The sequence below is a fragment of the Anas acuta genome, chromosome 3, assembly GCF_963932015.1.
Source record: "Anas acuta chromosome 3, bAnaAcu1.1, whole genome shotgun sequence".
Taxonomy (NCBI): Eukaryota; Metazoa; Chordata; class Aves; order Anseriformes; family Anatidae; genus Anas; species Anas acuta.
Genome location: NC_088981.1, coordinates 103472903 through 103500891, shown reverse-complemented (window position 1 = coordinate 103500891; position 27989 = coordinate 103472903). Strand labels below are relative to the sequence as shown.

The window sequence follows — 27989 nt, the reverse complement described above, 5'->3', positions numbered from 1 at the left end:
TAATGTCAGAAGCGGAGCTTTTTAATTGCCTTCAATTTTCTGTATTTTACTTTACTTTCTAAAGTGTGAATACCTTTCAATCAAAGGCTTTTTAAATTTTTTTTTAATATAGACATTACTTCTTCAGACTAGAGTAAAGCATATGGCATTTCCTATATTTTCTTCATTCTCTTTTTTTTTTTTTGTGTGTGTGTGTGAGGCTTCTGGTGAAAGAATTACTGAGTACTTACATATTTTTTTCTTGTTAGCTGCTCTTGTGTTATGTGCATGGTTTTAGTTTGTTCTAAAGTAAAAATCATAGCTAAGCTAGGACTGTTCACTAAGATATTTGCAGCAGATTTGAGGTTTGATTTTTTTTTCCTCCTAGTTCTTACAAACACGTGCTGTGAAAATTTGGGAACATTTTGGCTTTTCTCTGGTCTGTTAATATAGAATGAATGCCAGAAATGGCAAAATGTAATAAGGAACCCATTTTGTTCACTTTCATGCTATAGTTTGAGAGATTACAGAGAAAGATTAGAAAAAAAAAAAAAATCTCAACATTAAGAAATCCATAATGGGTTTTGCATCAGCATTATGCTTGCTACTCCTTATATCAGGTGTAGTTGAGAGGAATAATTTGAAGTGGCATGTGAAGTAAAATAAGTGTTAGAGAACTGCTTCACATACTTGGCATTAAACTGTGTCGTCAGCAGCAATTGTTAAAGAGAAATGAAATTTGAAGACAGAACATTTCTCAATAAATAACCGCTCTTCAAGTCTCTCTAGATGTAACAAAAAATCAATGAATAATAATTATTTATTACACTATACTAAATATGGGCATGGGATTGCAAATGCCATCTGATGAGAAAGAAAATAACATTTGCACTTTGGGGGCATTTTTGTGCTCCTTTCATGGATTTGTGTTTGTTTATACTAAAGGCTTTGTAATTTTAGCCTTGGTGTCTGTAGCAGGAGAGGTTAACTGCTAGGGTGGGAAACCAATCATGTTTACAATTGAGTATTTCTTAATAAATCATAGGAGAAAAAAAATCTTGTATAAAGTGGAACTATAAGAATAGTGTCAAAATCTATGAGATATTTACTATGTGTTACCAAGCCCAAGGAAAGTCTGATCCTGTTGAGCTTTTAGTTGCTGCTGAAATGTGTATGTCAAAAAACAGTTCAGCTATTAATACTGTTGATAAAACTCATTTGACTAATGCAATGGTGAAATATAAAATATCACAAGTGTGTGAAAGCATAGTTGAATTTAGGCAAGGCCTAGGGTTTAGCCAAAAATTACTTATTTTGGATTAGAAAGTCTAGGACATTTAGGCAGAACTAGAAAAAGAGAAAAAATGTATAGAGCAAAAATATATGAATAAGAATATAAAGCTTCTGAAATTTTACCTGGAACACAGAGGATATATGTTAACTGACGGTAGTTTGCATTATTTTGTCTTTTGTGTAGAACTGGATGTCATGGGTTCTGTACTAATATCTTTGGATGTTGTTCTAAGTGGAAAAGGTAGACTGTAAAGTCTTTAAAAAAAAAGCCAGCAGCAAAAACTTAAGGGCATGTGTGTGCTATAAGCAAGTTTGCTCTTCCCCCCTTCTTCCTCTTACCTACTAGTTTTTTATAATCCTGTTGTTTGTTATTGCTGTATTCAGGAATACACAATTTAATTTATTCCCGAAGATTTACTGAGATAAACTTTTCAAGACATCATATTTTTAATTAGTTCATGAGAACGTTTGCTCTGTTGCTTTATTATTGATCTTCAATAACTATTTTTAAGTGAACAGTAATCTCAAAAATATTGTTTTGTGAATAATTATGTTCTTTAATATTTCTCTTCTTTTCAGAATCACGATTAGAAGGCTGGTTATCACTACCTGTTCGAAATAACACTAAAAAATTTGGATGGGTTAAAAAGGTAAATATATGTATATTTATATATATATATGATATTTTTTCATGTGTAGTCTGGATTGTACACTCAACACAGATTTTCAGCACTTTCATTTATCTTTGATACATCTTCACTCATTACTTAAATGTGTATATATGTAAATATATATGTTATATGTTAGGTAATATAGCTGTGTCTGAAAGTAACAGGTTGGACATTTGTACAATCAGTGATAAGCATTCTGAATAGCATCGTGTATCTGGAACTTAACATAGTCTGGGAGCAGATGCCCTGGAGAAATACTTTATTTAGGAGATAAAGCTAGTGGCTGCACCTCTACTGTGTGCAGCCCTCACTTGGTAACTGCTTTTCAGTAGCCTCTTCAGTGGGTCTTTACCCAAAGAATAGCCTGCACAGTTTTATACTAATTCGCTTACTGCTCCATCATGGTGTTTATTCTGGACAAAATTCTAGAAATTTGAGGTCTTACATATAAATAGCTGTTTTATGAAAATTGCTAGTATTACTGATTAGTGATCTTTGTGAGCAGGATGCCTATTGGTTGTGAACTGCACATGTAAAACAGGCATTATAAGATGATAACTATTCTATCAGTCCAAGTGAAAATTAAGTCTGTAAAATAGAAAGGAAAAGCTTTTATGTTACTCTCTCCCCAACTTCTATTTTTGTCTCCTCATATATACTAAATCTGCTTAAATACCAATTAATCTGATAACATAAACTGATACATGAAGTAATAAAAATCTTATCTGTAATCCAGTGAATTTATTGGCAAATCATGGACTCAGAATACAGTACTACTACTGTCCTTTTAGTTACCATTTAACAAAACAATAGATAGAGAAATATTGCTTTGACATCTGTGATAATTGATGTGATATCTTTGATGTGATGAGTTGGAGTAAAATGTGTGTTGTATGCTTTTCTGCCTCTGAACAGTATGTAATTGTAAGCAGTAAGAAGATCCTGTTCTATGACAGCGAACAAGATAAGGAACAATCTAATCCCTATATGGTATTAGATATAGAGTAAGTATGCTGTAAAATTGCTTCCTCTGATTTGCAGGTGGACTTTGTTAGAAAGGTTTTGACAAAAGGCCTTTTAGAAAGACCCAGTCTTAGACCACAATGTCAAATGGGACATAATTTTGCAATAAGCTCTGTTGACGTGTGTTAACCCACACAGACCACTGAACTGACCTGTCTGAACTGCTTCCACTAGCTGAGCTAGGCTTACCTCACACACTGTAGCAAGAAACGTTAAGAAATCTGTAGCTGAGGGACTGTAATTTTCAGTGTTTGTACATTTTCACTTATGCGCTTATAAGCAGGTGGTGTAGTTAATTTATTTCCTTAACAAATACAGATTGTGGCTGTTCAGAGGTTGGAGCGTGGGCAGAGGATTGTGTTAGAAAGCTACCAGCAATCACTAAAGTCACATGATGTCAGTTTTTCAGTGTTGTAATTTTTTTTTGTAAGTATAGCTGGATACTTGTGACTTGTTTTTATTAGGGTTTGGAAATTAATGTGCAGGATTCAAAGATTGGCCTATCATTTTGGTAACATTAATTTTTGTATTTATTGAAATAATTTCCTATAGCAAACTATTCCACGTCCGGCCAGTCACTCAGACTGATGTGTACAGAGCAGATGCCAAGGAAATTCCAAGGATATTCCAGGTACTTAATAATAAATAAATGTCTCTAATGTAACACACGATATATCACATTGTCAAAAATATTTTCATAACTTTATCAAATGAAGTAATTACTACAAAATTGTTGAAAAGATCCATTCTGGTGTAATTCCCCAGTCTTTCTAATTAGATAATTACTCTGAATATATGTTTGTCATATAGGAGTGCTGAGGTTATTTTGCCTTGATTCTAGATTCTATATGCTAATGAAGGAGAGAGCAAAAAGGAACAGGAATTTCCTGTGGAGCCTATGGGAGAGAAGTCAAATTACATTTGTCACAAAGGACATGAGTTTATACCTACTCTTTATCACTTTCCAACCAATTGTGAAGCTTGTATGAAGCCGCTGTGGCATATGTTTAAACCTCCTCCTGCTCTAGAATGTCGTCGTTGCCATATCAAGTGTCACAAAGACCACATGGATAAAAAAGAAGAGATTATAGCACCTTGCAAAGGTAATTAGCAAGTATTTGATTGTGTGTACAGTCAAGGAATGACAAAACATTCTTATGTTAGTAGTGGTGTGACACCAACTAAACTTGAACAGGTAGGTTTTTCTTTTATGGGTATGTAGCTGTCAAGCTTCCTAAAGGTGTCTACAAGAGGATCGTCTCCCTGCTGTGAGTGAATGGTTTATAGCTAATTAGGTACATACGTGCTGTGTTGTCAGCTTCATGCAGCAAAGCATAGTCGCTATAAGACTGCTCACACTGCTGTGTGTTGTGCAGCATTGCTATGTGACATGATAATGTTATTGGGAGTTAGGAAATGGATGATATTCAGTGAAGTCGCTCCTTGTGACTTAGGTTGTGGTTTCTGGTGATCAGGCATGCCTTTGTGTTACCTTTTCTTGTTTTTTAACATATGAATATGTGTCTTCCGTAGTACTAAACTGTTATGCAGTAAACAAACATAAGGAGGCAATCTCAGCAGCAAGGAAACTTTAAGTTTGCAAAATCTGCCTCACTTTGCTTTTGATTTCTCTGCAGATTTCTTTGTGTTGATTCTGAGAGTATGGTAATCTGACCACTAATTTTTGATGTGGGTAGATGTTTAGAAAAACAACAATATTAATTTTTATTTGAAAAACTATTATTACAGTGTATTATGATATTTCAACGGCAAAGAATCTACTACTGTTAGCTAATTCTACGGAAGAACAGCAAAAATGGGTGAGCCGACTGGTGAAAAAAATACCCAAGAAGCCTCCAGCACCAGACCCCTTTGCTCGATCTTCTCCCAGAACTTCCATGAAGGTACAGCCAAACCAGTCCATCAGACGACCAAGTCGACAGCTTCCTCCAAACAAACCAAGGTGACACAAGAGCTGCTATTTACTTTATTATTTTAAACATTCTGCAATTACAGTGATACTTGTCAATACGGGCAACTGACCACAAATGTTGACTACTGATGTTTGATATAATATGTCATATTCTATAAACCTCATTTAAGTTATAAGAAGACCCATTATGATAGTTAAACTAATGCATTGATAATGTATCTTCCAGTTCCCCTGAACTGGCTGCTGGTAGGGAAAGTGGGGTTTAACTAGGCAAGGAGTCAGTGAGAGGGTTGTGAAGATTTTAAGGGGAAAAAAAAAAAAGGTTTAGTGACTTTCAACATTGCTACTACTGTACATGATTTGAGGTTGAATTATGATTAGGTATTTGTGGTTCTAATGAACCTAGGAGATAACTTGGTGCCTTTAAAAAGCAATCCAGAGGGTCTTCCACATACCTAAAGACTGCATGTCTTTTCTTTCATACTGGGTGGTTTTGAGGAATGTGTTGAATTCCTGCCCCATTCTGAGGTTAGAACTGTGACTGAGAATTTGTGTGTTCAAGTGTGATTCATCTGACCAAATGTATGTCTAACTCTGCTTACAGTTGGCATGTAGGAAGAGTTGGTTTTAGAATTGAATTCACAACATCCTAATGAAGAAAGGGAGCATAAAGCACTCTTGGACATCCACAGCAAAAAATTAGTTCAGATGAATCTCACTTTTGCATCTCTGCCCATGCAGGTTCCACAGTGTGGTGCCATTTTCTGCAGCAGGAGGCATCTGTGTGAGCATCACTCATGCTTTTGGAAAGAGCTGGTAGATGGGAAGTGGTGGTCACCATTTGGACAAGTAGTTGGAGCACTTGCCAACGGGAGGGAGAATTGGTTTCAATTCCTTATTTAGCCTAGAAGTACTCATGCTTATGTCTCATGTTTCCTAAAAGAGTAGTCTTATCATCAAGTTCCTCTAATTTGGGAAAGAAATATGCATATAAAACCCAGTAATCTACTATTGGATCAGTTTTAAAGAGCAAAATCCTATGTTGCAGCCATAGAAGTGATAACATTCTGCAGATTGCAGTTAAGTGATTGCACAGTACAGAATTTCTGGATTTTTCCAGTTTGCATTTTTCTGTCACCTAGAGTACTGCACAGTTAGTTAAGAAGGAAGGAACAGTTAAGGTGATAAAGCTAATACTTAAACATAATAATCTTTGTTGACAGCCTGTGAAAGGTTTGGTCTGTCTTACGTGCTTTGTTGCAGTGTTCCAGCAGCAATGGACAATCCAACAAAGGTTTAAAATTGTTCCTTCAAGAAGCAATTTGGGAGTGGCTAGTTAGTGTTGGTTTCCTTCTCCCTCTGACCAGACTGCCACCAGTGTCTAAGATGGCTGGTTGAAAATTGGGTTGGAAGAGTCACCAGATTTACAGTGGGGCATGTAGTGCAAGAATGCTCGGTGTTGTGATGTTGTTTCAATCACAAAACAGCCTTATGGTAGGAAGAGTTAGATAGTAATAAACATATATATATATATATATATATATATATATATAATATGTGGAAACACATAGTGAAAGGACTCAAAATAACTTCACTTCCCTCCTAATTTCCGTACAAACTAATTTTTGATGATTTATTTTCCATACTTTAAAAGAAAGTCTGACCTAATAATTTGAATTTTAAATGATTAGGTTTTTTGATTATAGCCATGGAGGTGAAAAGTTTAATTCACATTTTGGAGATTAGTTATTGAAGGGATTCTTTGTGCAAAATCAATGAAAATATCAACTATTGGATTGAAGCAAGGAAACATTATTCATGACAACCTGGGGGACAAGTAAAATGCTTTTCTTCTGCATTTTTACGTTCTAATTCATCAGCATTATTCTGTTTCTTATTGGTGACATATAAAGGGTATATTTTATACTCTGATTCTTTTTCCACAGCTGTGCTTGAGTTCTCAGAAAGAAATTTTTCTTGTTGTAGCACCCTTCTTTCAATCTTCATGATGTTTCTTTACAGAATGCTTTCAGAACTGTATCTAGCTTGCCCTTCTTTCTGTTGTGGTTCTCCTCCACTCCAAATCAGTCTTTAATGATTTTTCCCTAACAGTGTATTTTTCTATCTGTATATTTAGTAATGGTGGGAAAAAAAGGAGAATGAATATTTTTGCGTATAAGCAGCTTTATGCTTGCAGTTAAACTTTCCAAGTTAACTTTTCAAATGTACCTGTCACCTCAGGAGTTACAGATGGGAAAGTGTAGTTCTGTGAGGTCATCTCATCTTAATGCAGGTTTGTCAAAGTTCTGTGGAAATCTGTACGGATGTAAACACTTTAAATTAGAAACCACACACTTAAAAATCACTGTTACTGCTATAGCCACTTAATATCTCACCAGTGCTTCCGTGATGTTTTTGTGCAAGCACTTACAGTGTGGAATAGTTAATTTTCTGTTACAAACTTCACTGAGAATGAAGATCCAGTTGCCAGCTAAATGTGGGAGCTGAGTGGCTGGGGACAAGCTGGAGATGAGCCAGCAGCATGTCCTGGTGGCGAGGTAGGCTCTGGGACTGCACTAAAGGAGTTCAGCTGGCAGATTAAGGGAGGAGATACCACTCATTATTCTATGGCAAGACACTGCGTCCAGTTTAGAACCCCCAAATTCAAGAAAGACTTTGACCAACTGGTGAAAATCAAGCAGAGGCCACTAGGCCTCTTCCCTATGAGCACATTCAGCAGGGAGAAGGGCTGGTGAGGCTGGGCAGGCTCCATCCTTGGAGGCTTTCAAGAACCGATGGCTGTACCTCACAGCTGGCCCTGCTTTGAGCAGAAGGTCGGCCGAGAGACTTCCTGAAGTACACTGGAAGCCACACGGTCCTATAAATGCCATCTGTCCTAGGAACTTTGTCATACAGACTGTATAATTTCTGCATTCAACTGGATTGTGCTAAAAGGATCGTTCCAAAATAGAAAAATCAACTCTAATATAATACCTAATGACTTCTGTGTTTTAGGAAGATGATAACCACAATTCATATAATAGATTAATATTGAGCCTTTTTAGGGATATATCATTTAAGCATAAAAACTTCTAAGAGCTGAAATCCCAATAAAAACTGAAACATGCTTTGTTTAAAGCAAGCAATTAAGTATAATAAACATTGTAACATGTTTTAGTTAAAATATCCTGAAGGCTTTCTTTAGAATAAAGTTTCCATCTCTGCCACATATGGTTGGCATATAACCCTGATTTCAAATCCACTGAGCTCAGAGGAGAAATGACTAGACTGGATTTCATTTCTTGTAAGTTGAGAAGTTAGTACTTGAGATGTTTGTCTAAAATCCTTCTATAATAGCAGAAAGATGAATGCCTTTAGACAATGATTCATCCCATCCCAAAACGAATGCCTAAAATAGGTGAAATGACTCATTTGCTGAAAAAGCCTGCCTCTCTCTCCTCCATTCTGTGGTGACCATAGAAGGAGCATCAGCAGTGATGCATAGAGAACACGGTGATACATCCTCTTTTTTTGGCATTGCCCAACGTGAAATAATGAGCTGCAGGACAGCTGTGAAGTATAATCTCACTGTATTTGTTTGTGAATTCAGACGACGCTGTTCTGTTTGATGTTCTGTTCAACAACCAAATTACTGAGTTTTGCTAGAAAAATTTAGTCTTGCATTGTTGTCTGGAAAGGGGCGGCAGCTGAGCATAAAACTGCACCTGGGTCAACAATAGCTGCAGCAAAACAGCAGCTAATTTTATGGAATGTAAATGTTGGTCTTTCCTACTGAAAATTTGGGGAAAAAATCAATCTGGGAAATGTTTGGTAGAATTTAATGATTTGTGAGATAAATTTCCTTTGAATACAGCACTCGTGGCTTACATGAACAGTAACTGAATCTTCATATTACATGGTATGGAAAGGGAGGAGCCCACCTCTTTTAAGACAGTCTTATATAAAAAGGTTTAGTGATAACAAATGGAATTTTGAAGTCTCTTCTGTAAGAAGCGTGACACACATTAAATATCAAACCCTCCTGTTGCAGATTACTTGATCTGGCATTTAAAGACTGGGATTGGTCATTTGATGATGTTGATGATATTGATGGTGATGATGATGATGACGATGTTTTTGATTTCTGAAGAAGTATGAGGGGTAAATCTAAATAGTGAGGAATGGATTTGTTTGCCTTTGAATACAGCATGCTATGTTGGATTTTGTTTCTCAAAGTAGAGAAAACACAAGATCTCATTTTAACATTTTTTACAGCAAAAATGAGATTCTGTTGATGGTGACAAATTTTAGAGGACTTATTTTCATTAAAATGATGGTTTTGCCTTTTCAATGTTCTTATTTTTCTAATTTTAGATCTTTGTTCAAAATTCATGTCTGCCTGCCCCCAAAACAAAATACCTGTTGTTGTCAGAGTAGTTGTTCATCCGTAGTGCTAATACTAGTAGTATTAGTAATCTTAGAAGTGCTAACCTCTGCAAATAATTTCTGAAGCCTAAATGAGAGGTTTTAAAAGTTGAATATTTACCTGAATTAGAGTCAGTATTTACAAATGCTTTTCTTTTTTTAAACTTTTAAGATGAACTCACTTGTCCATGGCTAGCAGACATGAAATCCCAGGAGTTCTGCATTTTGCTTTTTCTACCTGTGTTGTGAAGTGAATTTGACTTGGCTTCTCTTTGCAGTGCTGTGCTTTTTGGGTACCTAACAATGCATTTGAAAACTATGTAAACAAGCAGGCTTTGCAGCTTCTGTGACACGGTTTCCTTGAGTGCTTTAGAAAAGATACAGCTGTTCTGTTGGTCTAATTTACCCTGTGGCTTACTCAAATATGCAACGTGAATGTACTGGAAAGAGTTAATGAAATTATTTCATAGTTCTCAATGTTTAGTCGTTTTACATGTTGTGTTTACACTGCAGAAAAACCTAAATATTAAAATGTGACCTCTTAAGAATTTTTCTAAATAGTTTGTAGGTGTGTCTCAGCATTATAAAAGAATGGGCAATGACAGCACCGCAAGGGCTGTGCCTCAGCTATGGACTCAGTTGAGATACCAGATCATTACGTTAATTAAATATAATGCATCTTTATGTATAAAAACCTTTAAATTACTGATCTTTCATAACTCACTATTAAATTATGCTGTTGTACTTGACCCTCATATATTACAAGGAGGGTTAATTGATTTGGAATTGTAATACATAAGGATGCACTATACTTGAGTAACGTGATGCTGTTGAATGCAGAGGAATGACTTCTCCCAAGTATGCTGATGAGCCCATCCTAAATGAAGGTTTTGGGGAAGTATGTTCTTGTCCGATTTTCATTCACTGCCTTTACTGACCAAACTTCCTGCTTCTTTTTCAGCTAACTGCTTTCCGTGAATGCAGACACAATTCAAGGTGATAATTTTCTTCCCGTTACAGCAAGACTGAAACATATCCCAAAATATATTAAAAATATATATTTTCCTGAGAGATTGTGCTATATATATCAGAGGTTTACATTTTTGCTGCAATATAAATTACTAATCTCTGAGGGTTTTCCTGTATTCCCCTGAGTGACTGATCAAATGAGGAATGGCTGGTAAATAGTAAAAGGATATGTTAGGTAACCTTTTAAACTCTGTTCCACAAAAGCTTTCTCGGCAAGACACACACACTACATTTCATAAAAGGATTGAGAGGAATGAATATTTAAACTGAAGAAACTGACTTTTCAGCTTTCGTAAAGATGCCACCAGCACGTCTGCAAGAACAGGAGGAAGATCAATCACAGTGATATAGACTGCATCTGTAAGAAGTGACCATTATACTGTGTATATATATTGTACTGTAATACTGCAAGAGGGTTTTAAAAATCTTTCCACTTTATTTTTTTATGCTTATTAATCAGATACCGTTACTTATTGCAGTTGCAACTATGCACTTGTATAAAGCCATAATGTTGAAGTTTATATCATTCATACACGTCTATCAGAAGCTGCACATCAATGTTAAGCAGCTAGTTTTAAGTTTGAAGTATATACTAGTTTCAGCTTGTCATCATGGGCAGTCCTGTTTTTGCCTAATTGCCTTAATTTAATTTTTTTCAAGTTTTTTGCCCATTCTCTGTATTTAAGGAAAAGAAGGTTTACCAGCTCTTAGGATGCAATTTTGCTTCGTGGCAGAAAAAATAGTGCACTATTTTTACACCTAGTAAGTATATCAATGTCAACCTATTTTGAATGTATATCGACTGGTTTTGAGGGTGGAGAAGTGTTGGTTACAAAAACAATGTCTGATAACATTGGAATTACTAGACCATTTGCTTATATGTGTAACTGCTCATCCAGCCCTTTTTACAAACCTCAATATTAGTTATCAACTTATATTAACCCTCATTAAGTGCTATGAAAACTTCATTTTGCCTTGTTTTTGCATACTCTCCTAGATGTGTTTTTATTTCTGAAAAAAAAAAGAGAATATGTGATTATTTTTTACATTTCACAATACAGTATCCAAGGACTGTCACAAACTTTAAAGAAAAAATAAAACATACTGTAGATGTATTTTAAAATTTTTAATCTGGTTCTCCAGCACATAGCTGTAGGCATAGATAAATATTCCAGTAGTGTGTTTTGAGAACTGATAGCTGGGAATAAAGGGCCTCAGAGGCACTTAATCTGACTTTTTTTTTTTTTTTTTTTTTTACGTGGAGTTGTACAAAAAATATAATTTATGTGGGCTCATTCATGATGTGTTCATAATTATCCCAGAAAATGCATGTTTTATACAACTACAGTATGCTATGTTAAACATATTGACAGTAAAAAATGTAGTCTCCTATTTGGTCTCTTTATATATATAAATATATATATATATTTAAAATATATATATATATAAACTATTGTGTGGGAGTGCAGTAATTTAAAATATGATCTAACACTTCAATGAAGGAGGACATTTCACTTTAAAGTTTTGTTTGTTTGTTTTTGTTTTTTTTTTAAAAGAGTGTTGAAATGTTTGGAAGGATAGGACCATGATTTATTTAACACTATCATGAAAGGTGGACTTGGAAACACTGAAATACTGAAAATGAATAAATATATTTGCATTTTGTAACCTCTACTACAGTTCATCTTAACGGAGCCAGAATGTATTCAGTCTTCTATTTATGCACTCGCAAAGTAAAACGTTGTTTGTGGGTTCTTAAATCCAAACCTAAAACTTGCATATCATTTCTGTTAGGTATTATAACCCAATGCACAGCTACGGTGTTTTTTCCCTGCTTGTTTTGATTTACAGAAGTACGGTATATTTTTAGGTAATGCAGATTTGCATAGAGTACAACATTAAAAATGTATACAGTAAAACTGTTTCCATTCACTGAATGCATAAATATTTTATATATATATATATATAAAAAAAATGTTACATTGTGGGAAGTTCTATCCTTTTCTGAATTGGAGAGTATTATATATATATTTTTAAATAAACTATTTGAGTAAGGTAAAATAGTTCCTGAACTCGACAAGCTGGTAATTAATTAAAATATTTAAATACATAGGCAACTACTGCGGCAGATATGTGAGAGGCAAAGGCTGCTCAAAAGAAAGCCAAGCAAAGGCTGTGTGTGGAGGAAGGGCAGGCTGAGCGGAGCTGGTTTGGCAGGCCATCAGGTACCGGGGATGGGTCTGGTGCACCTTCTCTGCATGGCTTGCCCTCGTTCACTGTGAATCCCTGGGGCCCTGTTAAGCCTGACATTTTTGGAAATGTACTGTATTATAGTATTTATACATTCTATACTTAGATAAATGAGTTATTAGCTACTTGTACAGCAGGCTGTATTGAGAAGCTATCACAGAATGATACGGGCTCGTAGGGAACCCTGGAGGTCCTCTGGCCTGACCTCTCCCTCAAAGCAAGCCCAACATAGAACAGGTTCCCAAGACCTGGTCTATTTGGGTTTTGAGTGCCTCTGGGGATGGAAGTACCGTAGCATTTCTCAGTTCTTCTTCATGCAATCCTGTCTCAAAGGAATGGTGTGGGCCACACTGAACTGTAACATGGAGACAATTTGGCCAATGGTATGAGCTGAGCAAACCTTGTTTTGTACCCAGGACAGAAAAGGGAAAACAGTTCCCTCTGTCCTTCTCACTTGTCCTTCTGTGTGAGATGGGGCTTCCATCTGCTGAGCTGTGGATTGCGAAGAACTCTTTACCATTAGTTCCTGGGGATTGTGTTGTTTCCTTTTTGTCCTGTAGTAACCATTTGAAATTCCTGAGGTGTGGAAAATATTACCGGACTAAGGAATCGTTGTTTTAAAGTCACTGAAGTTTAAACACTTTTGTAATAGGGCTGTTGCAGCAAACAGGACATTTTTATGGCCTGGCTCAATCTATCTATAGAAATTCTCTTATTCCAAGTCCTATTGTTTCGCAAGAGTGCACAGATGGCATAGCCAAGCTGCAAATTAACCTTCTGGAAATATCAGGGGTCAGACCGGGAGTCAGAAACTCAAGACATTCATGGGGAAGTTGCTGTTTGGTTCCCATCCAACAGCTCACCAGCACAGAAACTGGACAGGAAGACCCCATCAGAGCAGTGTGTGTCAGCTGTCACAAGGGCCTTCCTGAAAGATTTCCACTTCTGTCCTAGTTGTGTACTGCACTTTCCTATTTCCAGGGACCGCTGCCAAAGCTCAGCCCCTCACAGCAATGCTGGGTACATCAAGCTTGTGTAGGACACAAAAACTTTGTCATTCTTGCTCTTCTTAGCATGATTGATGCTGTAACCAAAACATGACGTGGAACATAGTTCCACCAAGCATTAGGAAACATGCAAGAAGCTCAAGAATCTTGGCAGTCGGCAATAGTGGCCAAATTTAAAACATCACTGAAGTTTCTCTGCAAGTGTCTGAATCTCTTACTAGCTCTCTTGGGGATGCTGAACTTTTGACAGGCATTCAGTGGCTCTCTTGAGTCACCACGGCCAGCAAAGCTGATGCTAGAAATAATGTGCTTTGTCGCAGGCAGCTTCAGCTGGTTGTTAGGAATTTGAGCATATGTATATGTGATCTTGCAACGGCACTATAAACTACTTTAGGGATTATCAATGTCCCATTAGATCATAGGGTTTTGCTTGTTGCTTTGAATTATCCCTTATGAGAGTGGGAAGGAGTTTTCATCTGGATCTCTGTAAAAGATGTTGGCAGAGCAGTTCGGAGACTAATTCATACTTTGTGTTAAGTTACCTATAAAGTAGACAATGTTGTACTCAGACACGTTCATCTAAGACATGGGACACGTCTGCTGAGATGTATGGGAACAGTGTCTAAACACATCCAGTCTAGTTCACTCCAGAAATTACTACAATGAATGTAAAACCATAGTTCCAAGATACTGATGAGAGGAACTGTAATTTATTAGCACAGGGCTGCTAATTACCAGGTCTTGTTACGAAGACTGGGGTTTTGGACCTTTGCCCCTTGGAAGGCAGGAAGTATTGCTTTAGCAGGGTACGAATGTCAAGTTACTGTCTAATACTTGCTATTGCAAGTGTGCAGCTAGATTTGATCAATACTGCTCTTGTTCCATTAATCTTACAGAAGCCACACGATTAAAGTGATCTTTCAAAATGAAAGTTAAAGAACTGCTGTACGAGGGAGCAAAATTACGAAGCCTTAACTGTATGTATTCCTGCATAACTAAAGAACTCTGGAAAGACACCTCTTCCCCCTGAAATGAAAGGGCAGAGAGCAGCAATTTTATGTCCCTGTGGCCCTTTTTTGGTTGCTTGGAGGAGCTACGTAGCAATGCCTTCACAGCCAAGGCAACTGAGTGTGACACTTCAGTTGTACCACCCCCATTTTGAGGTCTAGGCCTTGAACATTCAGAAATGTGAGCCTGCTTGTACGTGTAGATTTACACCGTCACATCCCAGTGTGTCTCTTAGGTAATCCAGTTCATCTTGTCATTTGTCATCACCCTTTCCAGCTCTCCAGGAATTCTTTCCCCCGGGATGCTGTTGCACCACTTGGTAAGCACAGCCACCAAACAAGGAGTGCGCAAGGCCTGCGGGATCGCTGCCAATCCTCCTTGTTCCCTCAGCTTGCCAGCTGCTTGGAGCTTAAGCGCTAAATTGCCCTGTTAGCGACATATCTCAGTGCGTGCTACTTTTCATTAACAAGTGAATTGGTGGAAACTTTTTTTTGGAGTTTTCTGAGATATTTAACATTTTCACTGTTCTGACAGAGGCAGGAAGCCCACTGCTTGAACACCCTTACATTCGCTGGGCCCAGTGGGGTCTCTGTAACCGTGTTCTGTCTTTCAGACAGGCTTTGGAAGCTAATCTTGGAGCTAGGTGCAGGCCGCAGGTAGGTCTGCAACTTCAAGACTCATGTTGATTTGCTGGGCCCTATGGTTCCATGAACCTGTGTGATGTCGTCTGGCATATTACAGCCTTGATGTACTGGAGGATGACTGAGATTCATACAAACATCAGTAGAATCTGTGTAGCTTGATAAATGCAGTATGGGAGCTTCCCTTTGTGCTTCCTGTACCATTCAGAGCTACAGCAGTGCGAGTTTTATTACTGGGCAGGTGAGCATACACCCAAGCTTAAAAGAAGCATCAGCATCACTGAGGTAAGAAAATATCCTGGAGGTCAGAAAGACCACGAGGACTGCTGATAAGTCCTGCTGATTGTGCACTTCAGGGGAAACAATTTAAAGTCTCCCGAGATGAGTCATTCTGGAAGTCAGCTCAGTGAAATCTGTATGTAGTCAATACCTCAAAGGCAACAATTTCTTTACAGTAAGTGCATAACTTAAAAATATGTTTTACACCAGCTCAATTTTATGCTTCAGTAGAGTGCTGACTGTGCTTTACACGTCAGGGGGACACTGAGGCATAGGAAGCAAATTTTGCCATTTATGCTTTTTGTATAGTATGAGATGGGTCAGCACCTTGGTACTGCTGACTAATGTCTCCAAAGTCAAAAGTGGAAATTATCTACATCCCAAAGCAGGCATATATACAGAAGACTTGCAATTACAGTAAGCTGGTAGGTAAAATTATGTTTTAGCATGGAGCCACATTACTATTCAGTTTTAATCATTATTAGCTGGCTTTTCTTGTCACACTTAGCCTAGTGCAGATTCTGTCCTTTGGTTTCTAGAATACTTGACAGATAAAACAAGGTGTATGCCCTCTTACAGTGCTCTTCCTGTGAATAAATAATACCACATAATATACAGAAGTACTTGCTTAAACCACTGGCAGTTGAACAACAACAAAACAGTGATTAATTGGTAGGTTCTTGGGTAATGTTCATCGTGGCTCTTGGACACCTATTTGACCCTAACAGACATTATATCTGAGAAATCTTAAATGTCCTGGAGGAGTGAAGCTCAAAAGCAAGCAAATTAAATTCCAACGAAAACTAAGAATTTAATAGATTTAATAACACCCAATTCTATGATTTCATTTTTTTCTTTTTCAACAATTTTCAGCTTCCTTATATACCAAACCGGGGCATTGTTCAGAACATTTCATGTTCTGCTACATACATGAATATGAATCTCAATTATCAGTGATCTATGATTATCAGTGAAGAATCTGGAATGGAATGGAATAAATCAGCCTGAAGAGAATTATAAAAGAATTATTCATCATCAAAATTGCATGGCTGGGAAACCACCTCATTTATGTTGATCTCCACAATTCTGATCATTCTTCCTGTGAGCTCTGAGTGGTGGGGGAAGCGTAATTGTACTTGAAGGCTGCCTGAGACTTGTTAGCTAATTGTGGATGATTTTCTCCAGAGTCCAAGTGCCTCCTGGACTCCAGCAGTTACGGTGCGAGTCCCCTTCCCCACCCCTTTCTCTCCTGTTTTGTTGGATTGCTTTAGCGGAGCCAGGTTAGGAAGCAGCTACATGCACACACAAGCCAGCAGACGAGGCTCAGGGACAGGGAGTTCTGAGCCATCCAAGCAATAAAATCTTTTCCTGGATTAGAATAATGCAATGAAACACACCCATGTCTACGTGGTCTTACTCTGTGCAAACCACCAAGTGTTAGGGAGGCCTGAAAGGAAGGGAGGTGCCTGTATGCGTTTGTGTACGACTCCTGTTCACTGGTTCAGAAGTAGGCTTTTGGGAAAAGTTAAACCCATTCAATCTTCTACTGTCAACATCTAAAACTGCAACCTGTTATCTCTGGAATCATGTCCTCTTTTTTTTTTTTTCTTTTCTTTTTTTTTTTTTTGGATACCATATGTCATGATAAATGTCTTCTCTTTAATACTGTTAAACTGAGCTTTGTCACCCAATGATCCATGCCACCAAGCTTATCCATTACCAAATGCACAGTCATAGCTCATAGCTGGAGAGGTTTGGGGTTATAGTCAAATTTCAGTAGGCTGTACTAGAATTCAAGTTTTGTACTGTCATGGGCAAGAAAATGCATACTTTTTGAAAGCCCCAGTAGACCCCACACCTTCCAAGCCAAAAGCTGGTTTAGCCTGTCAGCAGGTTGTGAACTGGTGCAAGTAGGTGCTGGGTGTGTAATTCAGCGCTTCAACAGGCTCTGTGACTGGAGAAGTGCTACTTCCAGCCCTGTGGATAAGTTACTCACTACCTGACCACAGTAAAACAGGTCCAAGATGCTTCCCCTGCATGCCTTTGGACAGCTGCTGCACTTGCTTGCATCCACCCTGGTACCACTGAATGACAAGTTTAACAAGATTTGTCCTCCCTATCTTGGCTAAAGCTATTGCCTTTAATCCAGCTACTTGGGAAGATTATGGTTTACGTACTGGAGGGAGCTACACTTCTATGGGGCTTGCCCAGGACTTGACCATGTTTCTACCTTAGAAAAATTAAAGAAATTATTCTCCATGAGAAGAGAAGAGAGAAAGAAAGAGAAATAAATGAAAAGTATGTGAAACTACCTGCTGCTACCTTCTGATTTGTTCTATATCCCAGGCAGCTTGAGTGACAACTCCTGGTCCAGCTTTCCAAGTCCACAAAATTACTTAAGTTTGTGGATTATCCAGCCGTTTCTTTTCTTTATTTCCCACAATTTTCCAAAATGATTTATTCTAGATATATTAAGTAACCTGTACAGAACCTTTCTTAAATGTATTTTCCACATTTTATGGTGAAAAAAACCTTAAATGCTGATCATCGAGCCAAAAAATGTTCTTTATTTTGCTACAGCATCACTCAGGAATATGAAAGACACCAATAACTGGGTTTTGTCTCTAAGCAAATCTTTCTCTATCAAGAGGCTTTAAAAAAAAAAGGAGATGAGATGTGTGTGTTTTTTTTTCCTTTAAGATGCTGGAGTTCTTTAGCATTTTACAGATTGATACACAGACTGATGCTTTGAATATTAAGATGAAAGCTGCCCATTCATGACCTATAAAGAACATTTTATTTTCTCTCCAAAAACAGAGACAGAATTAAAAATTGAATGCATAGTGAAAATTCACTGTAAGAACGACATGAATCAATCATTATGAACACCATTTATTAACATGACCAGGAAAATGTATAACATGCCACCTGCCACCAAACTATTCAGACCAGTTCAGATATTTAACACAGCTTTAGTAAATCAATAGCAGAATGTTTACAGTTACTCTCTCAACCACCATAGAAACTTCCGAGCGTTTATACAGATTTATTGGAGCAGTAAAAAAACTAATCTTTTAACTTGCTCTCAATAATGTGAGATACATGAAATCGTATGTCCACAGACATACTTCTTCCCACCCCAAAACCAGAGCTTACAAAGCAGCTGTATTTTCGATAGTCAAGGTCTCAGTGAGATTGCAGAGTAGGCTTTTCTCCCCGTGTACACTAGCAGAACATCCGCTTTTGCAGATCTTGCTGCTCTAGTAGAGTCCAAAGGTTTAGCACGTTGCAAGGAAAGCCTGCCTCAAACACAGTCAATGGAGTCTTCCGAGTCTTCCCATAGTTTTCAAGCATGTCAGGATCAAGGGTGCCTGGTTTTAGGATGCTGATCAAAAGTAATACTATAAAATCTCTTCTGAAAAGGCCTATTTTTTTCATTTTGGAGAACGTAATGAGAGATGAATGGTTACTATACTACTCTGGTTACTTCTGTAACTTTTGGCTGGAATGGTACTACTTCCAAAAATAAAATCCTGTTACAATATTCAAGAACATACTTTTCCCTATTTAAATATACCTACTACTAACTGATTAAAATCTCCAAAGTAAAAATTCAACTGAAGTCTTCAAATTCTTCAGGACAGACAGGTTAAAAAGTAATAAAGCATGGAGTAGTATCATCAAAAAACACTGGAGATGAGTTTGTCTTGATGCATCAAGCTGCCCTTGTAAATGGGTCACTGCCCATATGGATTGCATTTGGAGACTGGGCATCAGTTCAGGACTTCTGCTTGAACAGTATTTTTAACTCTGTAGCTCAAAATCCCATTAATTTCTATACCTTCCAGTTTCTGCTGTTCCCAAAACAGTTTATTCCTGAATGTTCAGGTTGAAAAAGAAGAATACATAACTGAGTTTTTGCTCTTATAATAAAAACTCAGTATAGAAATAGAAAATTTCTATACTTTCTTTCTATACATTATAGAAAATGACCAGGGGTATCCTGTATCAGCTGTATACATTGTACTGGTTAAGTGTTGCATGCAAGCGCTGCAGGCCCAGCTGGATTTGTGCCCATGTAAAACACCTTTACAACATTATTCTGAATTGGGCCTTTTATTCAGATTTTCTTTATCCTAAAATATAGATGGTTAATACCTAACTTAACTGGGATGCTTGCAAGAAAAAGACAAGCATCTGTTGTTTTCAAACTTGCAGCAGATGCAGAAAGACGAGTTGATACGTTGGCAAAAAATAGCTCTTGTATAATTGAATAAAATAATTGGTTCTATGTAACCAGAAAGTACTGCAGTGGTAGGAGAATATATAAACATCTAAATACAAAATACCTTGTCCACTTAGTAAAAAACTCCATAGAAAATGTGGTATCAGTAAAACTTCTCTTAAATAACCAATAAAAATATGCTGCTTAAATTAAGTATCTTAAAAGAATTATTTCCAAGAGAAAATAAGCAGGAATGTACTAAATATGTTTAGGGATAAAAATGAAGCTTAAGAGAGAGAGCTGCCTCAACTTTTGTTTTGTTGTTTAAGCTTAATTATATCTGTTTACTCATTTGGTTTTTATGTTGTGTGCTGATGTGTCTTCTAATCAGTCTTTTTAGTTTTCCTGTAGCGCAGAATTGTGACTGTGACCCAAATATTGAGAATGAGCATGGTTATGAAACGGATGAGAACTGAAAGGGAAAAAAAAAAAAATCTTGTAAGCATAATTCCAAAAAAAATCAACTGCTGTCATTTTCAGAAGACACATTGTTTTGTAAACTTCTCCCGGTGTACAAATTGGCTGGTTCCCATTCTGCAACTCATTTCAGCCAATTGGTTTAAATTACCACGTTCCGGAATCCAGAACTTCTCAAAGTAAACACAGCAGAAAAGAGCATTTCACATTTGCAAGCAATATCTGAAAATAATACATCTTTAATTGTTTTGTGACAAAACCAGCAGAATAGCACAACTCTGAGTAGCCTCATAAAAATTTATATTTACACCTAGCCTTAAACTTGGAGCCGCAGCTTCTGTGTCCTTTATGGTTGCGTGTTGTTTATAATAGAGATTCTCTGCTGCCATCTGTTAAGCTTACACTTTGGGGATACAGGAAATACTTGTATCTGTCAGACTTTAACGAGAGGAAAAAAAAAGCTACAAAACAAAACTGTTTTCCAGTATCTCGATTAACTTTCAGATTGTTTTTAAATCAAAGAAAGCAGAGTATTACTACCTGTGAGAGCACAGTTTGAAGTACAGGTACATCTAATACCCATGTGGGAGATGGAACATTGACAGAAATGTACGTGAAACCTTGCTTCACAAATAAGTCATCTTTGACAGTTTCATATGCCTGCATGAAACCGAGATAAACACACCGAACTGTTAAGTGCTAGAAGTTAACGTGAAACATTTTCCATTAGAGCTGCATAGTGTCAATGTTTGCTGCCATCTCTTTCATGTTCCAAAGTGTGCTGTGTTATATTTTCAAAAGTCGCTGTAACCAGAGCCAGCTTTACTTTCAAGTGATTTGGTTTTACTAGCACTGTCAAGACAGCGTTTTCTCCCTTCCTTCCTCTCCTCAACATACCTCTCACTTGTAATCTGCAGAGGTGTGTAGCTGTGGCTGAACTGGGCTCAGATCATACTTCTGCCATAAGCATTATGCCAGTTCTTTGGCGATCCAGTTAACTGCATGGCCCCACACACCCTTAGCCAGGCATACAGCAGGCAGCACGCACAAGGGTGAAAATAAGGAATTGAAAAGGGGACTTGCTTTTTCAGTGAAAGAGCCATTTTAACTGCTTGTAAAACTAGAGCCTTACTGTGCTGCAGAGGACTGCTCAAAAAAAATACACTCAGATGATGTTTCTGCTGGAATTTCTAGCTTTGAACAAGAAAAAGGATCCACCAGATAAAGTATAATGTGATTCTGTTACTGTTCTTGCATCTACCGACTCTTGATTTTGAACCATATATTGATAAACCTGCTGCATTCTTTAGTTCTTTCAGTTTTGTTGGGATCACACTTTTTCACAGGATGGTAAGAAGATGTTAAATAAATTTTCTTTATAATTAAGTCACCTGCAAAATATTTATTTTAAGCCACTTTAACTGCTTTTACAAAGCAGTTAAAAACTACATGTACTATGGCAACTATTAGTTTGAAAGGTAAACCATTCTCATACTCACCTGAGAGATCATTTGTAGTCACTACAGTTGTAAATATTCTTGCTGTAAATTGGAGGAATTGTGGTTAGTGGATTAGATACAACATGCTTATACTTTCATAAACTGATGAAATCTCTGTTTCACAATAGCAGATAATATGGCATGAAAATATACATTGTATAAACATTGCCACTTTTAGTGGATTGACTGGTTTAGTTCCAGAGATCAAGCTCTCACAGCTGAATGGCACTGTACTAAGGGCCTTTTTTAATTAGAAAATAATTGACAGAGATATAAAAAAAATCTGTCCCTAAATAGGATGTGGTCAGTGTCTACTGCTTCTCTTTCAGTTCTCCCCCCTCCTTCTGTAGTTGATACTGGGTTACACCCACAATTGAGTTAGTGTGACAACCTTTGTAAATGTTCACCTGCATGCTTTTAGGCTTCTGCAAGTATGAGGAATTCAGTTTCCCTTCCCACAACAAATCTAAATGTTAATTATTTCACATCTGGAACAGGGAACCATTTACAAGGATTCCTACCATTGTTCAGCTGACATACCACAACTTCTAATTATTGACTTAAAAACACTGGTTTCACAGGGAAATAGATTCAGCAGCGCTATGTTTTACAGTAAGGATATTTTAAACAAAGTTTGTGAATATGACAAAGGTATTTCTGATAAACAGCTGTAGAAATGTTTATGCTGGACACTAGGTAATTAACATATGAACTGCACAACTCCCTGTTCTTGATATATTCTTAAATTCTCCTTTGTTGATAAAAAGTATTTACATGTAGACATAGTTAAAGGTATTTAGCATTAAGTATAATTTGTAGATGGCTTTTAGAATTAGTGTTGTTTGTTGACATAGCTACAAAATTTAGCACCGTTTCATGATGGATCAGTGGTCATTTTATTGAATTCTAGAACACTGAAATCTTTTCTTCATAAAGGCACTCTCAATTATTTCATCTGCATCGAGATTCTTTGACCATTTTTTCAATGGTTTTGAAAAATGGTTTTGAAATGGTTTTGGTTTTCTAAATCCAAGTGGCACTGTGACTCAGCTAGTGTCAATAATACTTGATTGACTGTGGTATCTGAGTCTCAGCAGTCAGCACTATGTAAAACTGCATTAGGCAAGATACACGTTTGAGTAAAGACCTATTGACAGCATTAGGAGCAAAGATGGCTTCAAAAAATGTGATCTCTGTGCTTTGCACCAAGCTGCCCATCCATAGCTTACTTGCACAGGTGTATGCAGACATGCTCCAGGTCAAGGCGCTCACTTGTCCAGAATCTTTTGTCTGCCAGAGACACCGCAGCTGAGCCAGCTTACTTGCCGCGCTGATGAGCGTACACAAATTCTGAAAAGCACGTAAAGAGAAAGAATGAACCCCTGCCATTGTGCTGAGTGTTAAGCTTATGGCTGTCAGTATACACCTTACTAGAAAACAAGACTATTTTTTTTTCATTTAGAATAGAAAAAAATATATGCTTTCTTAGTATTTCTTAGTATTTTGCAACTTAAGCATTACAGAAATTAATGAACTGTGAAGAAGAAATTAAGGAACTGTGAAGCACAAAATTAAAGTTGCCAAAAGCATGGGACTGATTTCTGAGGTACTGCTCAAGAAGAAGCTCAGATAGCACAACAACGGCTATTACTGTTGGAAAATAGTTGATTGAGGCAAATATAATACAAGGAGAAAAAAAAAAAAAGCCTCTCAACCTGCTCCATAAAACTGATTATGAAAGTTAGCTAAAATGAGACTGATGTAGTCTAAACAGCAAGGTTGATTCATACCATCTGTTACCATTACGTCTGGCAAACAAAACCAGAAAAGAATGAGAAAACTGACAAGAATGTGTGGAAAATGAGTCCAATTGGTGGGGAAAAAAACGTAATGAAGGGAAAAGACTATTCAACCTGTCATCTTTTTAAGGGGGATTTTGCAAAGTCGCTCCGTGTGCGTCTTTGGTCAATGCCTGGATTTCCCTTGTAAGTAAGGATTGGTACTAGACTCAGAAGCTTTTATCCTTATTTGCATTACTTTTTACATTAGCAGTTCCAGTTCATCTGGAATTAACTCTAACTTCCTCTCTTCTGATAGAAAGGGCAAAGACATCTTTAACCTACGAGGGGAATTATCAAATAATAAGTTTTCTTTGGAAATTCTAGGGCTAAATGGAAAAAAGATCTTGTGAAATATTTAACACTCCACATTTCAAATGCTTCGACTGATGCTCTGTTCTTTTACCTTTCATATTAAAGGTCTACCAATGGGGATTATGCCAGTAGGACGTATGAGGACATCTTAAACCTTTGCTACTTTTAGCATTTTTGTGACAAGGTCACACCAGCATATCTAACGCTCTCAACCCAACCCAACCCAATTTACATAACTATACCTCAGAACATTACCCGCCCCCCCCCAGTCTGTAACATAAGTGCTGTGTTTTCAGGCCACACACAGAAGTGAAAGAAACAGCTGTATTTGGAAACCGGTTGTTTGTTCTGAAAGCTGAACTAAATGATGAATTCTTCCAAGTGTAAGGAGAGATTTCAATGATAAAGACTTCCACAAAAAATGATTTCATATGCGGACATGATTTCAAATAATCATGCAGCACTTACCATGGCCAGGTCTATTATCCACCTCCGCAGCGTTAGCACGTACCAGCCTCCCCAAAACCTTACAGCATGTTAAGTTTCATAGCACTGAAAATGCCAGGATACCAAAGCTCTCCAAACTGTCTGGGAAATTAGTATTTTTTTAACATCTGGAAATAATATTATTGTATAGTCTATAATAGAGTTTAAATCTGGATAAAACATATTAAGCACCGGTGGAAGCACTAAGTGCTCCTATTTTTCACAGTCCTTGGTTGAACAGTGCCTGGGGTTTCTCAAGACCTGCTCCAATGCACACAGCTTGAGATTTAAGCCCAAATCCTACGTGTGTTTTAAAAACGAACACTACTGTCTTTGTCATAGCAAGTACAACTTGAATGGACAGGAAGCAGAGACAGAAGATTCATGATTTGTACCCTGCATCTCTAGCAAAGATGTAAATTAGGAACAGGTCAGACTCCTTAGCAGTCGTGGGCCTTCTAGCCATAGCCACATGCCAAGCTTACCTCACGCAGAGATCTACAGTGATCCAAGAAATAACTTGGGGATGTGGAATGCACGGTGAGAGGCAGGTGGCTGGATATGATTTCTGACAGTAGTACCAAGCAAATGATATTGCTATGTGAAGAACGACCAAACATGCTACATAAACTAATTGCCAGATTTTAAAGGATACATGGCTGCATAGAGCAAAGCTCGTTTCATGTTTCCATTGAAACGCAGAACAAACAAAAGGAGAACAGCATCTGAAACAGATAAAAGATTGCTTGTCAGAGAAGGGAGAGAGCGGGCCCAAACGCTCCTAGACAACAAGAATTAGCTCCACTGGGCACCATGTCTATGGGACACTGGTTTCTTAAAGGTTTGTCTCTCAAATTCAATGGAAGTCGGAAACACTGCAAGCTCCAAAATGAAGCTTTTTGCGAGTCTGGGGTGTTTATACGGCTTCTCCCCCACAGGGTGCCACTGGATAAAGGGTGAGCTTATACTACAACTCCACTGAGTGGATTAATTAGATCTTTCTGCTCTACCTGACCATCAATTTTCATAACACATACAAGAGCTCAATTATACTTGAGATGTTCATTGCCTCTTCCCCCCAACCCCATCTGGAATCAGTCGATGGATTCACATCATTACAGTGGAATACTCTACCTGCATGCAGAGCCTCTGCATGTAGAAGGAGCCCTGCCTCATTTCCCAAACCACGCTTACAAAGGATTACCTTGTGCAATGAGGATGGGATATTCCAGGTATGTCTGCAGAGGGTAACCATAATATATCTGGTACCTCAGGAACACAAGGAAGCTGAACAAAAAGACAAAAAACGGCATGACTATACAAAGGAACAGGACAGCTCCTTCACAACTTCTTTTTTATTGTCTTTTAAACTATCTTTTGGTTGTGCCAAAAGGATCCAGATAGGTGTAGCCCCTGCTGTCAAACTGATCAAACAAATATGAACACAAAGCACAGGCCTGATGATTCTATGGTCTATTCTTGTTATCTTCAAATAGAACAAGATGTAGAGAGCTGCCCACACTTCTTGTCAAGGTCTCTGTGTCAGAGTATGAAAGGCATAATTTCATTAATTACAACTGGTGAGAAAGAAACAAAGGTTTCCAGACCTTAAAGACTGCCTTCTCTTTGCATCTGCCTTGGCACATCTGTTATAGTTCTGATTTTTTTTTAAATCTATGTTCATAGTTTCACCTATAAATTAAACAAGCCTTACTGGAGTAAGACATATTTTCCAAACCATCCAGACTACACTGTTACAAGATTACCTCATGTAGCTGTACTGGTCAGATTGAGAGTCTGCTCTTAACTGCACAAAACAATGGCAATTATTCTCCTTCCTGCTACTTCACAATACAGTATCTAAAAGGAACTGAGCTGTTATCATGCTTTCTTTACTTTCTTCAACTTTCATGCAAGTCCATGAAGTTAGACAGGAACTTCAAAGCTGCAGAGTCTAGAAGAAGAAAATAGAAAGGTCTCTGAGGATATACATGAGGAACTGCCTGCCTTTTAGGTAACCAGCTTTTACAATATTCACAATTTGCATATCTGAATTCTGTCCAGAACTGCCTACAAGTCTTATTCCTTGTAGTGTCAAATTATAGCCCTTGGCATCGCACCATTCATCTGTGTCACTCCTTTGGCAGGTCACTGCACTGTGTCTCTGCAGAACCATCCCAGTGCGTGCCTGTAGGCCACAACTCTCTGCAGCTGGACCCCAAGTCTTTAAAGGATAAGTAGGCCTACTAAACAAGCAAATAGTCCCAGTAAATGTTTCAAAAAAGCCTCGCTGAAACTCTTCCTGAATAGTTAGTTCTGTCCTCCATACATGGCAGGCACAGAACCGATGGCAGTGTGGTTACTTACAAAGCCTTTTTAGTATTCACCAACACACATGAAATGGTTTAAAAATGTTACTACGGCTGTTTGCCCAGGACTTTAGGTAAGTACCCTCTGCTGGAACTAGACTTTGGTTCTGAAGTATAAACCATGCTCTCAAGGTGATATTTCCAAGAGAAAAAGCCCTTCGCTAGTGCGGCTCAGTGCTGGCAGCCTCTGCCCAGACATTGTCTCCTCCACCACTTTGTTTGGCACACACGAGATGTCTCAGGGCACTCTTTTGCACAGACTCATACCCAAATCTGTGCGTGCACGTCCGTGGCTTATTTATTTTCCACTCCGCACAATCCTCTTCCAGCAAGACTTAATAAGCCTAACCAATGTATGATTACTGCAGGCTGAAAAAAAAAACCTTCCAAGTCTGACAAGGCTTGTAATCTTCTTAAAGAATGATTATATTTTACTTCCTTGGGTGAAAGAATCCTGCCTAACTGGTACCATCACCTGCACGACAGGGCACATGGACCAGCTAATAACTCGATTATATGGCTTAAATCCCACAGCAGGTATCGTCTCTAACTACACGGGTAGCCTGCGCTGGTCTCACAAGAGTGTCTGAACAGCGCAGACACGCTTTAAAATGGGAAGTTTGGGTTAAAAAAAGGTCTGTGCGTCACACGAAGCAGGATGCCGGCTCTGTGGAGGCTGCGGAACCGGAGCTCTCTTTATAAAAAAAACGCCGCTTTTATAAAACCGAAAGGAAAAGGGCCGGCTTGAGGCAGCCCCCCACCCCGCTGCCAGCCGTCAGGGCGAACCGCTGCTGGCTGCGGGGGCGCCTCGGCTGCCCCCTCCGGAGCCCGCAGCCCCTCGGCTCGGCGCTGCCACCCCCCCGGCTCCCCTCCCGGCCTTCCCTCCCCGTGCCCGGCCTTACCCGGCCAGCTCCAGCAGCAGGCTGCCGAGGCTGACCCCCCTCGCCGAGCCGGCCGCCAGCACGGCCGCCAGCTGCGGCAGCTTGAGCACGGCGCACACCGCCCAGGTGCTCCAGTGAGCCAGCTCCAGCAGCGTCACGGCCATGCCGGCGATGGGGAACCCGGCTCGGCCCGGCACGGCTCGGCTCGCCACGGCTCGGAGGGGCGGGGAGCAGCGCCCGGCCCGGCCCCGCCGCCATGGGGCGGCCCTCACGGAGCAGCTGATGGCGCCCGGGCACCGCCATCTCCGCCCCGAGCTCCCCTGGGCGGCCGCAGCAAGGGCGAGGCCCGGCCCCGCTGGGC

At 38.6% G+C, this 27989-nt stretch overlaps 2 protein-coding genes across 4 annotated transcripts in view; one reads left to right on the top strand and one right to left on the bottom strand.

The window, feature by feature from the left end:
- Nucleotides 1-12425, top strand: part of ROCK2 (Rho associated coiled-coil containing protein kinase 2) — a 101848-nt gene extending 89423 nt beyond the window's left edge. For 2 of the 3 annotated variants that reach the window (XM_068678601.1, XM_068678603.1), the window contains 7 exons: nt 1852-1922; nt 2859-2947; nt 3519-3597; nt 3808-4069; nt 4716-4929; nt 8951-9060; nt 10286-12425. In XM_068678601.1, the coding sequence (XP_068534702.1) occupies nt 1852-1922; nt 2859-2947; nt 3519-3597; nt 3808-4069; nt 4716-4929; nt 8951-9047 (812 nt within the window). In that variant the 3' untranslated portion in view covers nt 9048-9060; nt 10286-12425. The remainder of the gene's footprint in view (nt 1-1851; nt 1923-2858; nt 2948-3518; nt 3598-3807; nt 4070-4715; nt 4930-8950; nt 9061-10285) is intronic. The other variant, XM_068678602.1, reaches the window with a different exon arrangement.
- A 5989-nt stretch (nt 12426-18414) lies between these two features.
- On the bottom strand, nt 18415-27903 carry SLC66A3 (solute carrier family 66 member 3). Its single transcript, XM_068678600.1, has 7 exons — nt 27650-27903; nt 25583-25665; nt 25034-25103; nt 24361-24418; nt 22969-23089; nt 21740-21781; nt 18415-20235 (listed from the first exon to the last, which is right to left on the bottom strand). The coding sequence occupies exons 1-7, from the start codon at nt 27790-27792 to the stop codon at nt 20147-20149; spliced, it is 606 nt and encodes a 201-aa protein (XP_068534701.1). The 5' UTR covers nt 27793-27903; the 3' UTR covers nt 18415-20146.
- Between the last annotated feature and the right edge of the window lie 86 nt (nt 27904-27989).